The sequence below is a fragment of the Rattus norvegicus genome, chromosome 14 (genome assembly GCF_036323735.1).
Source record: "Rattus norvegicus strain BN/NHsdMcwi chromosome 14, GRCr8, whole genome shotgun sequence".
Taxonomy (NCBI): domain Eukaryota; kingdom Metazoa; phylum Chordata; class Mammalia; order Rodentia; family Muridae; genus Rattus; species Rattus norvegicus.
In genome coordinates this window covers 16,150,018-16,168,295 of record NC_086032.1, presented here as the reverse complement: position 1 = coordinate 16,168,295, position 18,278 = coordinate 16,150,018, and the positions used below count along the sequence as shown (strand labels likewise).

General features: G+C 42.8%; 1 protein-coding gene and 1 non-coding gene across 5 annotated transcripts in view; both read left to right on the top strand.

Annotated features, from left to right (window-relative positions):
• Positions 1 to 17,375, top strand: part of Uso1 (USO1 vesicle transport factor) — a 65,469-nt gene extending 48,094 nt beyond the window's left edge. For 2 of the 4 annotated variants that reach the window (XM_063273514.1, XM_063273513.1), the window contains 10 exons: positions 2,224 to 2,334; positions 2,591 to 2,709; positions 2,830 to 3,011; positions 4,141 to 4,262; positions 7,336 to 7,474; positions 8,648 to 8,811; positions 10,286 to 10,372; positions 14,396 to 14,503; positions 15,706 to 15,921; positions 16,424 to 17,375. In XM_063273514.1, the coding sequence (XP_063129584.1) occupies positions 2,224 to 2,334; positions 2,591 to 2,709; positions 2,830 to 3,011; positions 4,141 to 4,262; positions 7,336 to 7,474; positions 8,648 to 8,811; positions 10,286 to 10,372; positions 14,396 to 14,503; positions 15,706 to 15,921; positions 16,424 to 16,504 (1,329 nt within the window). In that variant the 3' untranslated portion in view covers positions 16,505 to 17,375. Of the gene's footprint in view, positions 1 to 2,223; positions 2,335 to 2,590; positions 2,710 to 2,829; positions 3,012 to 4,140; positions 4,263 to 7,335; positions 7,475 to 8,647; positions 8,812 to 10,285; positions 10,373 to 12,973; positions 13,073 to 14,395; positions 14,504 to 15,705; positions 15,922 to 16,423 lie in introns of all 4 variants that reach the window. The other 2 variants (XM_006250750.5, NM_019379.2) reach the window with 2 other exon arrangements.
• On the top strand, positions 7,950 to 8,090 carry Snora57 (small nucleolar RNA, H/ACA box 57). Its single transcript, XR_005493620.1, has one exon. It is a non-coding gene; the product is annotated as a small nucleolar RNA SNORA57 (small nucleolar RNA).
• Positions 17,376 to 18,278: the final 903 nt, after the last annotated feature.

Sequence of the window (18,278 nt, the reverse complement as noted above, 5' to 3'; positions counted from 1 at the left end):
TGCTTGAGATTCTCCTTTGTACAAGTCTATTTCTGGACTTTATCTCTTGATTTCTCTTCAGGATCTGCTGTCAACCTCATTACTGTTTTTCACAGTAAACACTAGTTTACTTTTCCACATGATGTTAAGAATCAGATTATTTAGTCCTACAAAAATAAAACTTTGGAAACAGGGTATAACTCAGTATTAGAGCCCATGCCTAGCAGGGGTCAGCCCTGACATCACTCTCTATCATGAAAAGGAGAGAAAGAAGAAAGAAATCTGTTCTTTTTTTTTTTTTTTGGTTCTTTTTTTCGGAGCTGGGGACCGAACCCAGGGCCTTGCGCTTCCTAGGTAAGCGCTCTACCACTGAGCTAAATCCCCAGCCCCAAGAAATCTGTTCTTAAGATGATTTGTTTGAGTCATTCTTGCATTTGCAGAGCTTTTCCATATGCAACAGAAATGAATCTGTTGCCAGCCGATCGCTACTGTGAGGAATTCTGATCCAGGAGGTCGACAGCCCAGGCACCTGACTAAGCGTGAGCTTTCAGCTTGTTAGTCTCTGTAACAGGAGGCTACAGATGAGAACAAGGAAAACATCAGGGAAAGCTAACTCACATGATGTCTACCTAGAAGGTCGTTTAGAGTAGTTTAATATTACGTATGCCTGAGGATAGATCATAAGTAGACCAAGGCCTCCAGGATCTCAAAATTAGAGTGATCTGGGTGGATTTGAAGAAGGGGAAGAGATAACCCAGAATAGTCTGGGTGGATTTGAAGAAGGGAAAGAGATAACCCAGTGGTTGCAAGCCTTGCCACCGAGCCTGAGGGCCTGGATCCAACCGCTGGGACCCACATGCTGGAAGGACAGAGCTGACTCACCAAAGTCTGACATGGGCACGCGCACCTGCGATGCGGCACTTGTTCCACATTCGTACTAATAAGTAAATTTATTTTAAATCTAAAAAGAACATTTGAAAAACGTAGCAACAGTTAAGTTTATTCCTTTGAGTAATTCTAATTTGGATTCTTTCTGAAAATTCCCCCCAAATGATGCATTATTATGCTGATTTTATTTTTCTTTCAGATTCTGTTTTTTAAAAAGTATTATAAGTGGGGAGTGGCAGTATTAGAAATAAGAGCATTATACATGGAAACCTAACTGTATTATATTAAAGTTTCAACATGGCTATGACTTGTTGATCCTATTTGCCTGGTCTAGGCAGCCGTGCAGTGTGCGCTGAGGGCTTATCTGGATGTCAGAGAGCCGAGCTCCACGAGGCATGCGTGAGAGGAAGCGTGAGAGGGCGTGGACCCTAGCTTTGCAGCAGGGCTCTCATCTTCCTGACTGAGAACACTGCTCTCGTGGGATCTCATTAAATGACCTAGGAGATCTTTCTGTGCCTGTTTGTCTTTGTTTTGTGATGGTTTTTGAAGAAAGAAGAGGGTTTTTTTTCCTTTTATCAAGAACTTGTTTTTAAAATTCCGTTCAAGTTTCTTCTGTAGTATAGCTGTCTTACACTTTCACTTCTCAGTAAAATCTCATTACTTTGCTAATTTAAAAAAGTGAAGTATAACTAATTTTTCTGGAACATATATTTTTGTTTTTATTCATTTTCTAATTTTTTATACAGTATATTTTGTAGCTTTCCCCAGCTTCTCCCAGATCCTTCCCACCATCCTCCCCACTCAACTTTATATGGGCTTATTTTTATTCTAATATCATGTCTTGAGATTGATCTTTTAAGGCTCCCACACTATAGTTTTGTTCTAACATCTGTCTTAGCATGCTTTACTTATTTGTACAGGCTCTTGTGTAACTCCCTGCATAGTCAAGGACCAGTTTCAATTTCCGATCCTGTAACCTCCACCTCCCAAGTGCTGTAATTACAGCGTGCACCACCACACCTGGCTTTGTTCAGTGCTGAGGATGGGACCCAGGGCTTCTTGCATTTTAGACAAGCACCGTATCAACTGAACTGTACTCCCAGCCTAGCCACCACTGGTTTTTTAAATAACCATTTGTGCATACGAATCGATTCTAATTTCTGCACTGTGCTCTTTTGGAAAGGGCAGCTTGTTGTAGACACAAAAATGTATTATTTTAGTCCAGTTTTTAAAATCTGGCTTTCTTATACATGCTTAAGTTCTTTTAACACAAAAGACAAGGAGGGATCTTATGCTAACTTTGAGTTTGAAAAAATAGTAAATATAAACTGGTTTCTGCCAACTTATCTATTACAGGGAAGCAAGATACAGACAAGAGTCGGGTTGTTGATGTTGCTTTGTACCTGGTTAAGCAACTGTCCGATTGCTGTAACACACTTTCTTCACAACTCAGCCAATGTTCCATTTGTATCCTTTGCAAAGCTTTGGTACATTGTGTGTAAGTAACTTACGTCTTTCAACTTGTGTTACAACTTCTGAAAATGTTACAGATATATAACTATGCATGCTTAAGCTGTGTATGTATAGGTTTTTATGTTATGCTGGCTTGGGATAGATAGAGAATTTCTTATAGAAAACCTTACATAAGATGTGTGTTAAATTCAGATTACAAAGTAAAATATTCTGGATGCTATAACACTCAACTCCTTAACAAAGATGTCAGCTTACAGGACAGATTGCAGAAAATCTCGGAGAAGAAGAGCAGTTGGTCCAAGGCTTATGTGCCCTTCTTTTGGGCATTTCAATTTATTTCAACGACAACTCACTAGAAAACTACACGAAGTAAGTAAGGGCAGGTGGCCATCTAGACACCAGAGACAGTGATACGCCTTTGCTAAAGTGTAAGTAAACCAAGCTTATGACTTTGCAGCCTTTTAAGCTTCCCATTTGTCTTTCACGTAGAGAGAAACTAAAGCAACTAATAGAGAAGAGGATTGGCAAAGAGAATTACATAGAGAAACTTGGATTTATTAGCAAGCATGAGTTATATTCCAGAGCATCTCAGAAACCCCAGCCAAACTTTCCGAGTCCAGAATACATGATATTTGATCATGAGTTTACAAAACTGGTGAAAGAACTTGAAGGTAAGATGTGAAGGTTTGCACTGATCCAAAGTCATTGTACGTGCGCATGCCAGTGTGTGTGTGTGTGTGTGTGTGTGTGTGTGTGTGTGTGTGTGTGTGTGTGTGTGTGTGTTTCGGGATGCCCATGAGTAAGCCAGAAAGTTCATCTGCAGCACTTTGGATCGCTAAGATTAGAAAGTATTGCATGACTGTCTTGAGTTAGGCTATTTGTAAATTAAGTCATGTTTACAAAGTGAGTGGTAAGGCATGCACTTCAGCACTTGAGGTCCTGTATTCAGTCTGCAGAACCTCAAGAAAACCAGTTACTGCAGTTTATATAGAGGAATTTTAATCTAGAAACATGGCTGCTCTGACAAGAGGTCACATCCAAAGACCACCTAGGTCTGTCTGTGATCCAGCTGGAATGCAGACACACCATGAATTGCAGTATGATCTGGCTGGAAAACAGTCACACACTTAGTACACATCCCTAATTCCAAACAATGATGTCTAATTGAGGGGTGGACAAAGTGACAGATCAGAGAAAGATTTGACAGAATGAGTCAGAGCTAGGATATGCCCAACTCTCACTAGAACACATAGAAAAGAGAAACTACTTAAGAGCAGAGCAGAGAGAGGTGGAGTGAAGTTCACTTGAGTTCTGTGCAGTTCAGCTGAGTGCAGTTGAGGTCTGTTTGGTAGGTGCAGTCAGTGTCGTTGAGTACATGGAAATCAAGCAGCAGGTTTTTCAAGCATAACAATCCAGTCAGAAGCCGAGAGATTCCAGTTTGAGTCAGTCACCTTGAAGAAGTGTTTTGAGCCAGAACAGCTGTGTTGAACTACCCAGCAATAGTTCAGAGAGAGTTCAGAAAGGGTGAGTTTATTCAGCAGGAAGTCTGAGAGGCCCAGGTTAGCAAGTGGAGGCTGGAAGCTGAAGCCTTCAAGGTCTGGGCTTGCAGAAGATTAGATTGTATGGAGGCTAGAAGCTTCCAGGCCTAGGCCTAGGGATAGTTAGTACAGAGAAAGAAACGCTCTGGGCTCACCTCAAGCCATGTGTTCACACAGCGTGGGTATGGATCTCACCTTATCCCTTCACCTGAGGAAACAAAAGCTACATTACACTTACAGTTGAGTACCTTTTGTCTTACAGGTGTTATTACCAAGGCTATTTATAAGTCCAGCGAAGAAGATAAGAAAGAGGAAGAGGTAAAGAAAACCTTAGAACAGCATGATAATATTGTGACTCACTATAAGAATATGATCCGTGAGCAAGTAAGTACCAACAAATTGTCCTCTCCTGACTGGCAGCAACCCTGCTTGAGGGAAGGCGCTTCTTGGCATTTCAAATGGATGAGGGATACATAAAGTAAACTGCATTGTTTTCAAATGCATTTGTTTATGAAATTGGGGACTTGCTTTACCCCAGGCACTGTTCAGGATGTTATAGATTCTCCTGTTGATGTCAGGGTGAGGCAGATATCTAAATTATTGTGGTATATATGTTATACCATTTTAAGCCTAGTGCTAGAGCTAATCAAAGGTGTAGCAGCATTCACTCAGGCTGAGCTCTGAGAGGGCCTAGGAATACACTCTCCATAAGAGAGCTAAGGAAGAGCGGCAGGAGATGGCATACAGCACAGTAAGTTTGCTGTGGCTGCCATGAGCCTAGAGCAGCTTCTGGCTATGTGAAGGAGGCATTTGATGGGAAAGCCTAGGGAGGTAGGCCAGGAAGATTATTGTGATGGGTCAGTTAGGGGAGGATGTTGGTGACAGGGATGATGATAGTGACTGCCTTACATATTTGCTGGGTTCTGTGAACTCAGTGTCTTTTGTTTTAAGATTTACTTATTTATTTATTTTATGTATATGTATACTCTATCTGCATGTATAACTGCATAACAGAAGAGGGCATCAGATCCCATTACAGATGGTTGTGAGCCACCATAGGTTGCTGGGAATTGAACTCAGGACTTCTGGAAGAGCAGCCAGTGCGCTGAGCCATCCGAACCATTCAACCATCTCTACAGCCCTCAGTATCTCTTACTTCACAGCATCCCTACAAGTAGTGACTGACTATATTCTAACTATATGGGGAATCTATGCCTTAATGAATCCTGTCAGCATCTCTCGGTAACTGTTAGAATCTAAGTGTATGTGTGTTGGTGACACTGTAAAGCTCATACTGTGTGGTATGGCAGGGATAGACTTGAGGAATGTGGACACTGAAGATAAAACATGGGGGACTTGGTGATGTTTCTCTGCAGGTATTAAGGTGCAAAGAGGAGGATAAGTATGATCCCAAGATTTCTGTCTCGGGTGGTCTAGTGCCGCTTTGCTCTCATACTGCTAGTCACTGTCCTTTACGTTATATTGTGCACCTTAGGTCCTGTCACATCCTTTAAAATGTCATTCAGTTTCTTATCATGGTATATACTGTGATAGAATTTTGTAAAGCATTATGTAGTATTATCTGAAAAATTAGATTACTGATATTATTAAAATCCTAGTGTCATAAAGGAAATGTAACAGATATGATGGCTCAGTGGTTAAGAGCACTGACTGCTCTTCCAGAGGTCCTGAGTTCAAATCCCAGCAAACACATGGTGGCTCACAACCATCTGTAATGAGATCTAATGCCCTCTTCTGGTGTGTCTGAAGACAGCTATGGTGTACTTATATATAATAAATATTAAATCTTTTTTTTTTTTTTTAAAGAAAATGTACAAGTGATAATAGAATTCTTGGAGTTTGTCCTCAGCTTTTCAATGTTCAGACAAATCAATAAACAAAAATCAGTATCTGTGTTCAAAATTTGAGTCATTAAACTGCCCCAGTTATAGATTTTTAATCAATGTATTGGTCCAAGTGCAGCCGTTCTTAGCTTTGAGTATAGTATTTTTGCAATGTAGTGTGTAGCTTCCATTTGGTTCTAATAAGTACAGTTGATTTAGAAAGAGGAAACTGTTCTGATCTAATTATTGACTTATTTAAAAAATGTTAATTTTATACATTCTCACTACTTAAATCCTATCTAAACATCTAAAACTATAAAAATGTTTATATCCTTTGAATGACGTTTGAAAGTCTTTTCCAAAATTCAAGAAAAACTGTTAAATGAACATTTATCATTTAGAAAAGTAGAAATTGGACTGGAGAGATGGCTCAGCGGTTAGTGCACTGACTGTTCTTCCAGGGGTCCTGAGTTCAATTCCCAGCAACCACATGGTGGCTCACAATCATCTGTAATGGGATCTGATGCCCTCTTCTGGTGTGTCTGAAGACACGGACAGTGTACTCGTATACATAAAATAAATAATATAAAAAACTTAAAAAAAAAAGTAGAAATTAACTTTCGTGTTCAAAACATTTAATGTAATTTATATTATATCTACTTGATCAGGTACCGAATGAGCATTAAGAATTATGACCTTATGGCTGAAAATTCAACTCATGAGTTGTGATCTCAGCACCCATGTGACAGACCAGGCACGCAGTACACCTGTAACCCCAGCTCTGAGCAGAGCAGATTTGATAGGGCTTGTGGGCTGTCAGCCTCGCCAAGAAGCATGAGCCATAGGTTCTGGGAAAGACTGTCTCAGAGGAATAGGCAGAATGTGACAGAGGAGGACACCCTCTTTGACTTCCATGTGCACACACACAGGCACACATGTGTGCTTGAACACACATATAAACACAAATCAATATAGTTTTTAAAGTTATGATTATGAAAGCTGTACAGTAGTATGGAGAATTAGTAAGCTACCTAGATGCTCTAAGATTGTATATGAACTTGCTCTAGCAAGTTTAGAGAACATGCTAGAGCCTACTTGTGGGCCAATTTCTGTTTGCTTGTTTGTTTGTTTGTTTGTTTGTCTTTATCACTTATAATTATGTGTTATGTGTCTGTGTGGTTATGTGCACATGAATGCAGATGTCCATAAAGGACAGAGGTGTCAGAGTCTTCTGACATGCTCAAAAGATAGAACAAATTCTCCTCTGACTTGCACTCCTGTGCCCATGCACATATACTCCCACACATAAAACAAGTAAATAGTATAGCTGCACATGGATATCTTCATGTACTAAGTTTAGTAAGTAGTTGGTATATATTTCTTAAATGGGTCCGTGGCCCCAGAGTGAGTGAGGTGGGCTATGGTGCTCGACAGCCCAGCCCTGCTTGAAGCCTCCACATGATGATCAGCTGCGGACATATCCAAGACCTATTGCTTCACTGTTGATTTGGGGCATGTTGAGTGCTTTAACATACTGATCTTTTTAAGCCTCTGTATTTTATTGTGTACCTGGTGTGCGCAGTGAGAACATCTGACTTGTGTTTGTTTCACAGGACCTACAACTGGAGGAACTAAAACAGCAAGTGTCCACACTGAAATGTCAGAACGAGCAGCTGCAAACAGCAGTCACCCAGCAGGCTTCTCAGATTCAGCAGCACAAGGATCAGTACAACCTCCTCAAAGTTCAGCTCGGTGAGTGTCTGAGTCACTCTGTCCTCAGGAGCTGGCCTGCTTGTTCTCAACCGTAATCACTATGACAAATGCATGCAGGATGGATTGTAACTCAAGTAGCTAATAACAGATCATTCCGATGTAAAGTCTGTCTCCATTTTCCTGCTTGATTGGCTGATCCAGTGATTGCCGACCCTGGTAACACACTATGTTTTGATTCATTACAAGTTCCCCACATGATATATGCCATAGGCTATTTGAGATTGACTGATACAGTATATCAATTGCTTCAATTTCAGAATTGAAGTAACAGCATTCATGTCATCTAAAAATGAAATAATTTTTAGAATAGATATGTAAAACTCTAGTCCCAGGTAGATAGGTAAAAATTCACATTCCCCCTTCTTGAAGAAGCGTTTTTCTCCAATGTCTTTAATTGTCTGTGGTTGTGCCTGGGCATTTGGGTACTGCTGGGTCTGGGCCTGACCTGGTAAACCCATCTTTTCTTGGTGGAGACCAGCTGTGCAGTCCTGTTCCCCACTGTGTATGAAGCACAAGGAGAGGACTCCAGCCCTCTTAGCACCATGCATGTCTTTGGTACCTGTGGCCTCCGGTCCACCAGCTCCATGGGAAAAGGATTCCCATTCTGGATGCTGGGGCTCCAATTTCCAATCCTGGACTCTCTCTCTCTCTCTCTCTCTCTGTGTGTGTGTGTGTGTGTGTGTGTGTGTGTGTGTGTGTGTGTGGTGCTGTATAGTAAGCCACACTACCAGTCCACGTGTTGCAGCAAGCGTCATCTTGCAAGCTTTGTGATGATAATGCCAGGTACTCAAGAGTAAGAAGTTTATTTCTGTGAGGGTGACTAATGTTTTCAGAAACAAATCTTTCTTTATGACAATAATTTTTTGGTTAGTTAACCCATGTGGATAGCTGTTCCTCTGGAGAGCTTTTTAAATGGATAAGTCAGAATTGGAATTAAAGCTACTGTAATTTGTAGTCGTAATCACCAAACCATACCGTTTAATCAGGACCCTTGAAGCGATCGGCACCCTCTACAATGGGGAGTGCCCTGCCAGTTTCCCAGTTAAGGAGACATTCTCTGTGGTCTTAGGTGGTCTTGTACTGTGGTCTTTTAGTTCCAGTGTTGAAAAGCTTGACTTGAGCCAGCCTTCCCCATGATGTTATGTTTAACAGGGAAAGACAATCACCATCAAGGTTCTCACAGTGACGGGGCTCAGGTAAATGGCATTCAGCCAGAGGAAATCAGTCGGCTGAGGGAAGAGATAGAAGAATTAAGAAGTCATCAGGTGCTCTTACAGAGCCAGCTAGCTGAAAAGGACACTGTGATTGAAAATTTGGTAAGTAAAGGTTAAAAAAGAACTGTAAACAAGTGATCAATCATACCTGTTTGTTCTTCTGGGTTTCCTTATTTGTTTTCTTTTTTTAAGATTTATTTACTTTATGTTTGTGAGTACACTGTAGCTGTCTTCAGACACACCAGAAGGCACCAGATCCCATTACAGATGGTTGTGAGCCACCATGTGGGTGCTGGGAATTGAACTCAGGACCTCTAGTAGAACGGTCATTGCTCTTAACCACTGAGCCACTACTCCAGCCCCTTATGTTTTGTTTTAAGACAGGGTCTTACAGTGTAGCTCTGGCTGGTCTGGAACTCATTATGTAGATGAGCCTGGCCTTGAACTCAAAGTTTCTAAGAGCTGAATTGAAAGTTATGTACCACCATAGCCAGCCCTATTCTTGTTTTTATGACAGGCTCAACAATCTCACGGTGATCTTGAATTCCTGATCCTCTTGCCTTTCCCTTCTGAGTGCTGGGATCACAGATATGTGCCCTCATGCCTGGCATGATGCTTCTAAACCCATCATGTAGACATTGCTAGTCTCGAGCTCACAGAGCTCCGCCTGCCTCTGCCTCCTGGATGCTGGGATTGAGAATAAGTCCTCTGCACCAGCTGGTTTTGTTTTTCCTCTTGAGATAGGGTTTCTCTATGTAGCCCTGGTTTTCCTGGAACTTACTATGTAGACTAGGCTGGATCTGCCACTTCTGCTGGAATTAAAGACTTGAGCCACCACACTCAGCTTGGTTTTTATTTTATTTTATTTTATTTTTTAAGATTTATTTATTTTATGTGAGTATGCTGTCTTCAGACACACCAGAAGAGGGCATCGGATCCCATTACAGATGGTTGTGAGCCACCATGTGGTTGCTGGGAATTGAACTCAGGACCTCTGGGAGAGCAGTCGGTGCTCTTAACCAAGGAACCATCTCTCCAGCCCTGGTTTTTATTTTTTATTTATTTTAAATAAATATGGGGTTATTTCTTTTAAAAATAGTGATGGTGTGGTTTTAGAGACATTTGTGGTTTCGTTTTTGTTTTTGTTTTGTTTTGTTTTGTTTGCAGTTAGTGTGTGTATATTGTGCAGACATGAGCACTCAAGCCACAGAGTGTAGGCGAAAGGACAGTTTTTAGGAGTTGATTTTCTCCTTTGACTGTGTGAGTCTCAGGAATCAATATCCCATGGGCAGGCCTGATGGCTGGCACCTTTACACGAGCAGTCTCTCACTTAGCATAGGGTACAAACTCATATATGTTTAAATTTCATGGCTACTCACTTGGCACAAGTGTAACTTCTGAGGCTGTGGAGAGCGGTAGACAGTCAGCGCTCTGCTGAAATAGACCCACGTATAAAAATTAAAGTCTTTATTTGAAATCCTGGGTGAGCTTCTAAGGTCCGGCTGTGAGTGTGAACCTCTGCTTTGACTCCCTTTCTTCCAGGTTTAATTTCAGTTTATTTCTGTGCTAATTGTAGAGATCTTCACAAGTGTCTGGCATGAGTGAACAGGCTTTAGCAACGTGTTCACCCAGAGATGCCGAGCAAGTTGCAGAGTTAAAACAGGTAATGTCCAGCTTGAGCCCAGTTCTGCTTTGTCTTGTTTCTGTTCCAATAGAGTAACAGCCCCCTGCCATTGTATTGCTGTAGAATGCCACTGTCAGGAACAATAAGATTTGGTATTTAAGACAAGCTTTGAAAAATCTAGAAGCTTTTACTTGGTAGCAATGTTTTGTCTTTCATTGGTTTGTTTTAGTGTTTTTACATTTATTCGTGTATTTATCTCATGCTATAAATGTGTGTGTGTGTGCGCACAGCTGTGTTGTAAAGACCACATCTGGAAGTCAGAGTGCAGCTGCAGGGGTTGGGCCTCTCCCTCTACTGTGTGCATCCTAAGAGTGAATTCAGGTAGTCTCCCACTGCGCCATCTCATAGCCCAGCTTCTTGTTTCCAAGCTTCCTTCTTTCTCTCACTTCTCCATCATCCTTCCTTCTTCTGTGTTATAAAGGTGTGTACGTTTATTAGAAAAGACATAGGCTGCGCTGCTGTTTGAGCTAGAGTCCCCTGCAGTGAGCAGCCTCCCTCACAGACACAGCTGTCTGAGGCATGCCCACACTGTGCCTGTGTCACCAGTGTCCTTGCATCTTAAATCTACAGACATTTCTTTATTCTTACATTACACGCTCCAGGGTTTTGTGTGTAGGTAGGAGGTTTTGGTTTTGTTCCTGTTTTGAGTTATGTAGCCCTGGCTGTTCTATAGCTTATTATGAAGCCCAAACTGGCCTCAGAACTTAAGAGATCCTCTTGCCTTTGCCTCCCAAGTGCTGGCATTAAAGGTATAAACCACTGTGCCTGGCAATATAAAAGTTTTTTTTAAATGACGGCATTACCTAGCAACATAGGAGTTTATGTATTATATTACATACTGCAAAATGCTGTGTGGGTCTACCCACTCTCATGGGTCATTGGCCAGACGGTCCACAAGGGCAGTGGGAGCAGAACCAACAAGGGACGTGTGTTTGGAAGCCTAGGAGTACCTCTGGTGAATGACACACCGGGAACAACTATCAGGAGCCGGATAAGCCTTGCTTTGGGTGATTCAAGGGTAATAAAGTTTTGGGGGATGGATAGTAGGAACATCCAGGATGGGCAGAGGTCATTGGCTGGGGGTTCAGAGTACCTGAAATGCCTCGTTAGCATGGGGAAGCATCTCAGGAATCTCAGGTGCTGGCTGAACAGGTTGTTATCAGAGAAAGGAAGATGATCCTGTAATCTAATTGAGGCTATGTGTATTCCTAAGATAGGAATAGCATATGTGGGGGCTTAGAATTCCCCAGACAAGGTCAGAGAAGGAAAAGCCCCGCTAATGAAAGGAGTCTTTCATATTGTGCCAAGCTCAGAGGCTAACCGGTCATGGTAGACTTTGACCTTAATTAGCAGAGTTTTCCCACACTGTGTAGGAGATGACTCAGTAGGTAAAAATGCTTGCTTACACAAGCATGAGAGCTTGAACTTGAATCCCCAGCACCCACGTAAGAGAAAGGCAGCCATGTTGTTACATGCCTGGCAGCTGGATCCTGGGGATGGCTCTCCAGCCAGTCTAGCTAAAACAGTGAGCTCCAGGATCAGTGAGGGGCTGTCTCAGAAGTAAAGTGGAGAGCAAGAGGAGGATGACCAGTGGCAATGACTGGCCTCCACACAGGCCCCAAGACAGTGTTACCACCCACCCACGCATATATACATCACACACACACACACACACACACACACACACACACACACACACTGAAAATAGACAAGAGCAAAGATGATCCACACTGTCACTCTCCGCATACTTGTGTTGATAATTGGCAGTAGGAAGTAATGAGAGAAAAGACATATATGTACACAACAGATGTTTGAATCATTGTGTCCCTTACCACCAGTCATATCCCCAGGCATTGCCTGAGGGGTAAGGAGCATCACTGGGGAGAGTTATGTTTTAATTGCTTTTCTGTCACTGTATTTGGTGGGAAATGGGGATAAGCATCAGAATGTGCAGCGATGTAAAACTAGTGGCCTCTTCCTTGTCCTCCCGGGAGCACTGCTGCAGCCATGCTCTATAGCCCTTGACCTTGAGCTGTCCTGCTTCAAGTTGCAAACACCAAGCTTGTAGGCTTGAGCCAGGAGTAGTGAAATGTGAGATTTGGCATGGATCTGATGGCTCTCTCATAAATAAGACTTTGGACCAGCCCTTAAGCTTAACCCCCATTACATGTAAACATAGCTAATGGCACCAGAAAGCCACAGCTTCCTTGTAACTCAGGTGTCAGCTTTGCTCTCTCTGTGGTCAGCCCTCAGGTCTCCCAAGTGGGTTTTCAGTCACCAGTGTGCTCTCCAGACTCATTTTCTCTATTTTCTTGTCCTCGTGCCTCCTTGCCTGGCTACTCCTTTCTTCCCCTGTTATCCTATCCCTTTAGGATGTTTTCTGTGGGAGGGGGAGGACATATAGGCTCTCAAGAGACAACAGGGGTGGATATGTGTGATTCATTCTCCATCTTGATAAATTCTACAACTTGGATGTGACTGAGTTTTAAAGATAGTGTCAAGAAAGGATTCTCCCTTGTAAATGGACATTTCCTTAATGAAACCGTGCTATTCCCACCCCAACTCTACTGTTGTTTTTAGGAATTGTCAGCATTAAAGTCCCAGTTATGTTCACAGTCTCTGGAGATCACTAGACTCCAGACAGAGAACAGTGAGCTGCAACAGAGAGCAGAGACCTTGGTGAGTCACCCTGTCTTCCTCTCCAACGCTGACTGTTCTCTTTACATCCACCGTTCCCTTTACAAAGCTGATGGCTTCCCCACTGTGTAAACTTGTCAACATCCATGCATCCAACCATCACACAGGAGAGCCCTCCTCAGATACCTCATCTCTGTCCCTGGTGTCCGCCGCATGGTCACTAACAAAAGGTGGTGCAGACCCCTCATGGTTTCCCCATAACATACTTTCTTGTATTTTGCAATCTAGGTAGGCTGAAATTTTCAAAATTTCATTTTTCCTTACTCATTTGTAAATTTCTCTCTCCTCTTATACTTTCCAGTAAACACAGAGAGGAGGGAGACTGCACTGTGGTACTTAGTGTAGGAATCTCAGCTACAGAAGGGATTCAGGTTGTGCATGTAACCATGCTGAGTGGGTGATAACTGTGAGGTAGAGCCCATGGTAACACAGATACACAGACCAGCCCACTGGCCGGTCAGTTGTCTGTGCTCTCTTGAGATAACAGAGCACAGTTCTGACGGTCTCCACTGCTCTATAACAGGGAGTCTCCCCTAATCCCCAACCTGCTTCCCATTTCTGTCTGTGACGTCATCATACATTCTCTCCACGTGTGCACACAAAACTAAAACATCCTTTATAACACTTCTCTTTTCTTTATGAATCCTTTTCTGAATTCCCTTTGATGTTCATATTCCTATCAGTAGTTTCTTTGAAGTAGCTTAAGCCTCATCTGATACTCACACAAAACTACACTCATTGTCTTGCTCCAAGGACACTGTCACAACCTGAGGAGGTGCTGTGTCAGTCCCTACTCTGGTGTTTTATGGAGAAAGGGTGGGGATTGAAAACTTTCAATTCGTAGAACACTTAAGCTACTTATTCACCAAGTGAAGGCATTGGGCTGGTTTAAAGCCTGAGGTGACAGTGTTGGCCTTACCACAGGAACTTAGAAGGCAGTGTTGAGTCCCTGCCATTGGTGTCTACTCTTTTGGCCTGCCTTGTGCCTTGCCTCCCTGTGTGCTGATGATGTTTAATGCCACTCTATGGTGGGACAGCTCTTCTGTCAGCACGTTTTGTCGTTTTCACATAAATACATGAGTTTATTTTTTTTTCTTTTTTTTTTTTTCCTTTCTTTTTTTCGGAGCTGAGGACCAAACCCAGGGCCTTGCGCTTCAAGGCAAGCGCTCTACCACTGAGCTAAATCCCCAACCCCCTATTTTCTTTTATTTGAAATAAAACTTTAGCATGGCAAGAAGGTACACATACTTATAAAGTTTGTGTCATTTGTAACTTCCAAGAGACTTTTCAAATTTCTGTTTTCAGGCAAAGTCAGTTCCTGTAGAAGGAGAGAGTGAGCTTGTGACAGCCGCAAAAACTACGGATGTAGAGGGAAGGCTGTCTGCCCTGCTGCAGGAGACCAAAGAGTTAAAGGTTGGTTTTGGTAAAAACTGCTGTTTATTAGACCTGATGTGACCTCAAGTCCAAAACATTTGACCTTGTGTCACTGAGTCTTCAGCTCCTCCTTATGAAGGAAGCTGGGAGCTAGGGTGGTTTGTTGGGTTTTTCCCAAGACAGGGTTTCTCTTACTGTCCTGGCTGTCTTGGAGCTCACCCTGTAGACCAGGCTGGCCTCAAAGTCACAGGAACCCACCTGCGTCTGCCTCCAGGGTGCTGCAATTAAAAGTGTGTGGCACCATGCCCAGCACATATTCTTACCAATATCAGTATTTAAGGGTAACAAATTTGGCTAATACAAAACCACATATAGCCAGGCAGGCAGAGGTGAGACCATGAGTCTCCAGCCAGCCAAGGACATATGATGATACTATCACAAAAGACAAAATAGAATGTAAACTTCCACAGGGCTGAAGAGTATTGTGACAACATGTCAGAATACGTACCATGAAGAATCGAGTGACATTCATAAGTAAATCATGAAGAAAAGTTTGGAAAAGGAAAATGATATGTAGTTAGGCTTTTTGGGTTGTGTTTAAATGATGTCTGTTGTAGTTTTGTTTGAAACTGTTCATTTACTTCTCGGAATGAGATGGAGTTTTCCCCTTGAGTTTCGAGTTGGGTTCTGACGCTTCCTTCTTGTGCACGGCGTTATCTTCAGGGTTGGGGCAGGGGGCTGAGTGCAGCTAAGCTTTGCACTTCTCTCTGTTCTTCACTGTGGCTTTCTTTCCTAGTAGGCTGACAGTGCTGGTGTTCCTGGGTGTGCATGCGCCTCACGTGCCTAGTTCCCGCCAAGCACCTCAGACTCAACAGTGTCACATGTTAGTTACCGTCACAGCTCTGTAAGCAAGAGCCTGACGGAGGACTCTGAGGAGCAGAGGGTTGTTTTGGATTACAGTCCGGGTGACATAGTCCCTAGTGCTGGGAAGACATGGTGTTTGTCAGAAGCAGCTCACAGCTGTGTGTGGTGGCCAAGGTGGGCAAATCAAGAAATGACTGCATAGCCAGACCAGAAACAGAATCGCCTTCAAGACTACTATGACTAGTGGCTACATCTGCCACCCAGGGAAATATTTCACACCTCAACCAGGACATGCAGTGATTTGTCATCAACAGAAACTGTTAGGAGCTCTAGGAAGTAAGTACTGATTTAGACTGCTGTTGTCACCTTTCTTGTAGAATGAGATTAAAGCATTGTCTGAGGAGAGGACCGCCATTCAAAAGCAGCTGGACTCCTCCAACAGCACCATCGCCATCCTACAAACGGAGAAAGACAAGCTATACTTGGAAGTTACGGATTCTAAGAAAGAACAAGATGATCTTTTGGTGCTGTTGGCAGATCAAGATCAGAAAATCCTGTCACTGAAGAGTAAACTCAAGGATCTTGGTCATCCAGTAAGACTGAGACGTTTCCATATATGATCTCTGTCTGTAAAGCATGTTCCTAAGTTTAATGTTGCATGAGGAAGTCGTACCTATGTTCATGTTGTGAACATGGTATTATTATCTGTAGTTTTCACTGTTTAGAGAGTTGATCTGAGATAAATTAAAATCTCTTTGCAATATTTGAAGACCTCAAGCATAGATAGAAAACAGCTGTTTCCATTGCTCTTAGTAATAAGCAGTCACAGTCAAGGCTGAGCTGGGTGGCCATGGTTTTACCCCAGTGCATCCAGTGGGTAGAAAGGTGTGACCATTTACCATTGAAGTTAGTTGATTAGCATAACCCAGTCATGCAAAAAGTGACAGGGAGCCCTGAGCATTATGAAGTCAAGGAAATCTGATTCTACTATAGGGACAGCTGGCTGGTAATATTTATTAGCATGCGTTTTACCTGTGTATGATTATCATGTGTATTATTCTGTGTGTATATGAACAAATCTGTATTTCCCCTTAGGTTGAAGAAGAAGATGAATCTGGAGACCAAGAAGATGATGATGATGAACTTGACGATGGTGACAGGGACCAGGATATCTAGCTTTAAACCCTAGGAACAATAGAGATTATGTCATTGTGTTGAAGAAGTCTTAAGACAGTGCTTTGGCTTGCCTCCACAAAAAATAAAGACAGAACCAGGTGGAAAGCATTCACTAATAAAATTATTGATGTATGTTTTTAATATTGCCACCCATGTGGGAAACTCTGACTTCATGTGGAAGTTTTATTTATGTTCTTCTGAACTCTCCCAAAATTTGCAGAGGGCACCAGGTTCCAAAAACACAGCATTTGAAGGCACGTGGTGGCAGTGCAGTTCCTTACTGGTTCACTGGTCGGTCGCTTGCTTTCAGACAGAGTCTGGGCCTTCAGTACTAACATTTGATTAATGTGTATTGAACGGGAATCACTATTTCTAAATCAGCGTTTGCATTCTCGGCTGATTAATCCTTGTAAAGAAAGGACTGTACTTAAAGACAGGGCAGCCTTGAATCAGGGGTCCTGTGTGTCATCACCCCCTTCCCCACTGTGCCTCCCTGGTGAGCAGGATGGGACAGTTCAGAGTGCTTGCCGTCCAGCAGGGCCACCTCTGCCTACTGAGCGGAAAGACTGTCCCGGAGTGTGAAAGCACTCTGAGGAGCTGGAACAGTGTATTAACGTGGCTGGTTTTCTCTCTGTTAAAGCTAAAGAAGGAAACAGATTATAGTCAGCAGTTCATACAGCTGGGATTAGAATTGTTTGATTATCACAAAACATGTTCTTAGTTTTACAAAAACCCAAACTATGATTTATGTAATTTATTGGCATTTTTGCTGAATAGGTGTAAGTCAGATAATAGATTTTTAAAAAGCAAATGAAGCAATGTGTCAAAGTCTAATGTTTTCATAATAAAAATAGATATTATGTTCACTTAATCTCTGTCATCGGTCCCTTTGTTTAGGTTTTAACAAAGTATTAAGTTCATTATAAGAACTAAGACCACTGGAAATAAGCACTAAGGAGTTTCCAATAGTCAGTGTTCTGTTGCCTTGAGGAGAACTCGTGGCCAAGGCTACTTAAGAAACAAAGGGTTGGGGTTGGGGATTTGGCTCAGTGGTAGAGCGCTTGCCTAGGAAGCGCAAGGTCCTGGGTTCGGTCCCCAGCCCCGGGAAAAAAAAAAAAAAAAAGAAACAAAGGGTTAAATTGAGAACTTGGTTAGTTTCAGGGGTTGAGGACATTCCATGGTGGGAGCAGGGATGCACACATGGCACTGTAGGAGTGCATGGGGGCTACCTCCTGATCAGCAGAGACACACACACACACACACACACACACACACACACACACACACACACACACACACACACACACACACACACGAATGCACATGCTCTGACACAGGCTTTTGAAACCTCAAAGACACTCCTTAGGTCCGACTACATCTCCTCTTAATCTTTCTGACCCTATCAAAGCCACTCCCTGGCTTTATTCAAATACTGGCCTGTGGAGGCCATTCTTATTCAAACTACCACACTTTGGAGCAATCTTCCCAGTGAAGCCCACGGCCAGGATTCCGAGGGAGTGAAGGAACTGATTGGAGCAGATGCCAGAGTGGAAGCGGTTTTGAAAGTGAGGTTTAGGGCTTTTACCCCACCAACCTCCCAGAGGCAAAATTGACCCTCCCTCCCTCTCTCTTGGGAGCTTAGTTGTCTATAGCTCCCCAGCTAAGGAAGGGCAGGGGTCATTGCTCACCCGTTCCGTGCTGGGACTTTGTCTGGCGTGTGGTTTGACCCATCTTGTGTATCTTACAGTTGCCGAGTTCCTCTGTTCAGTACACG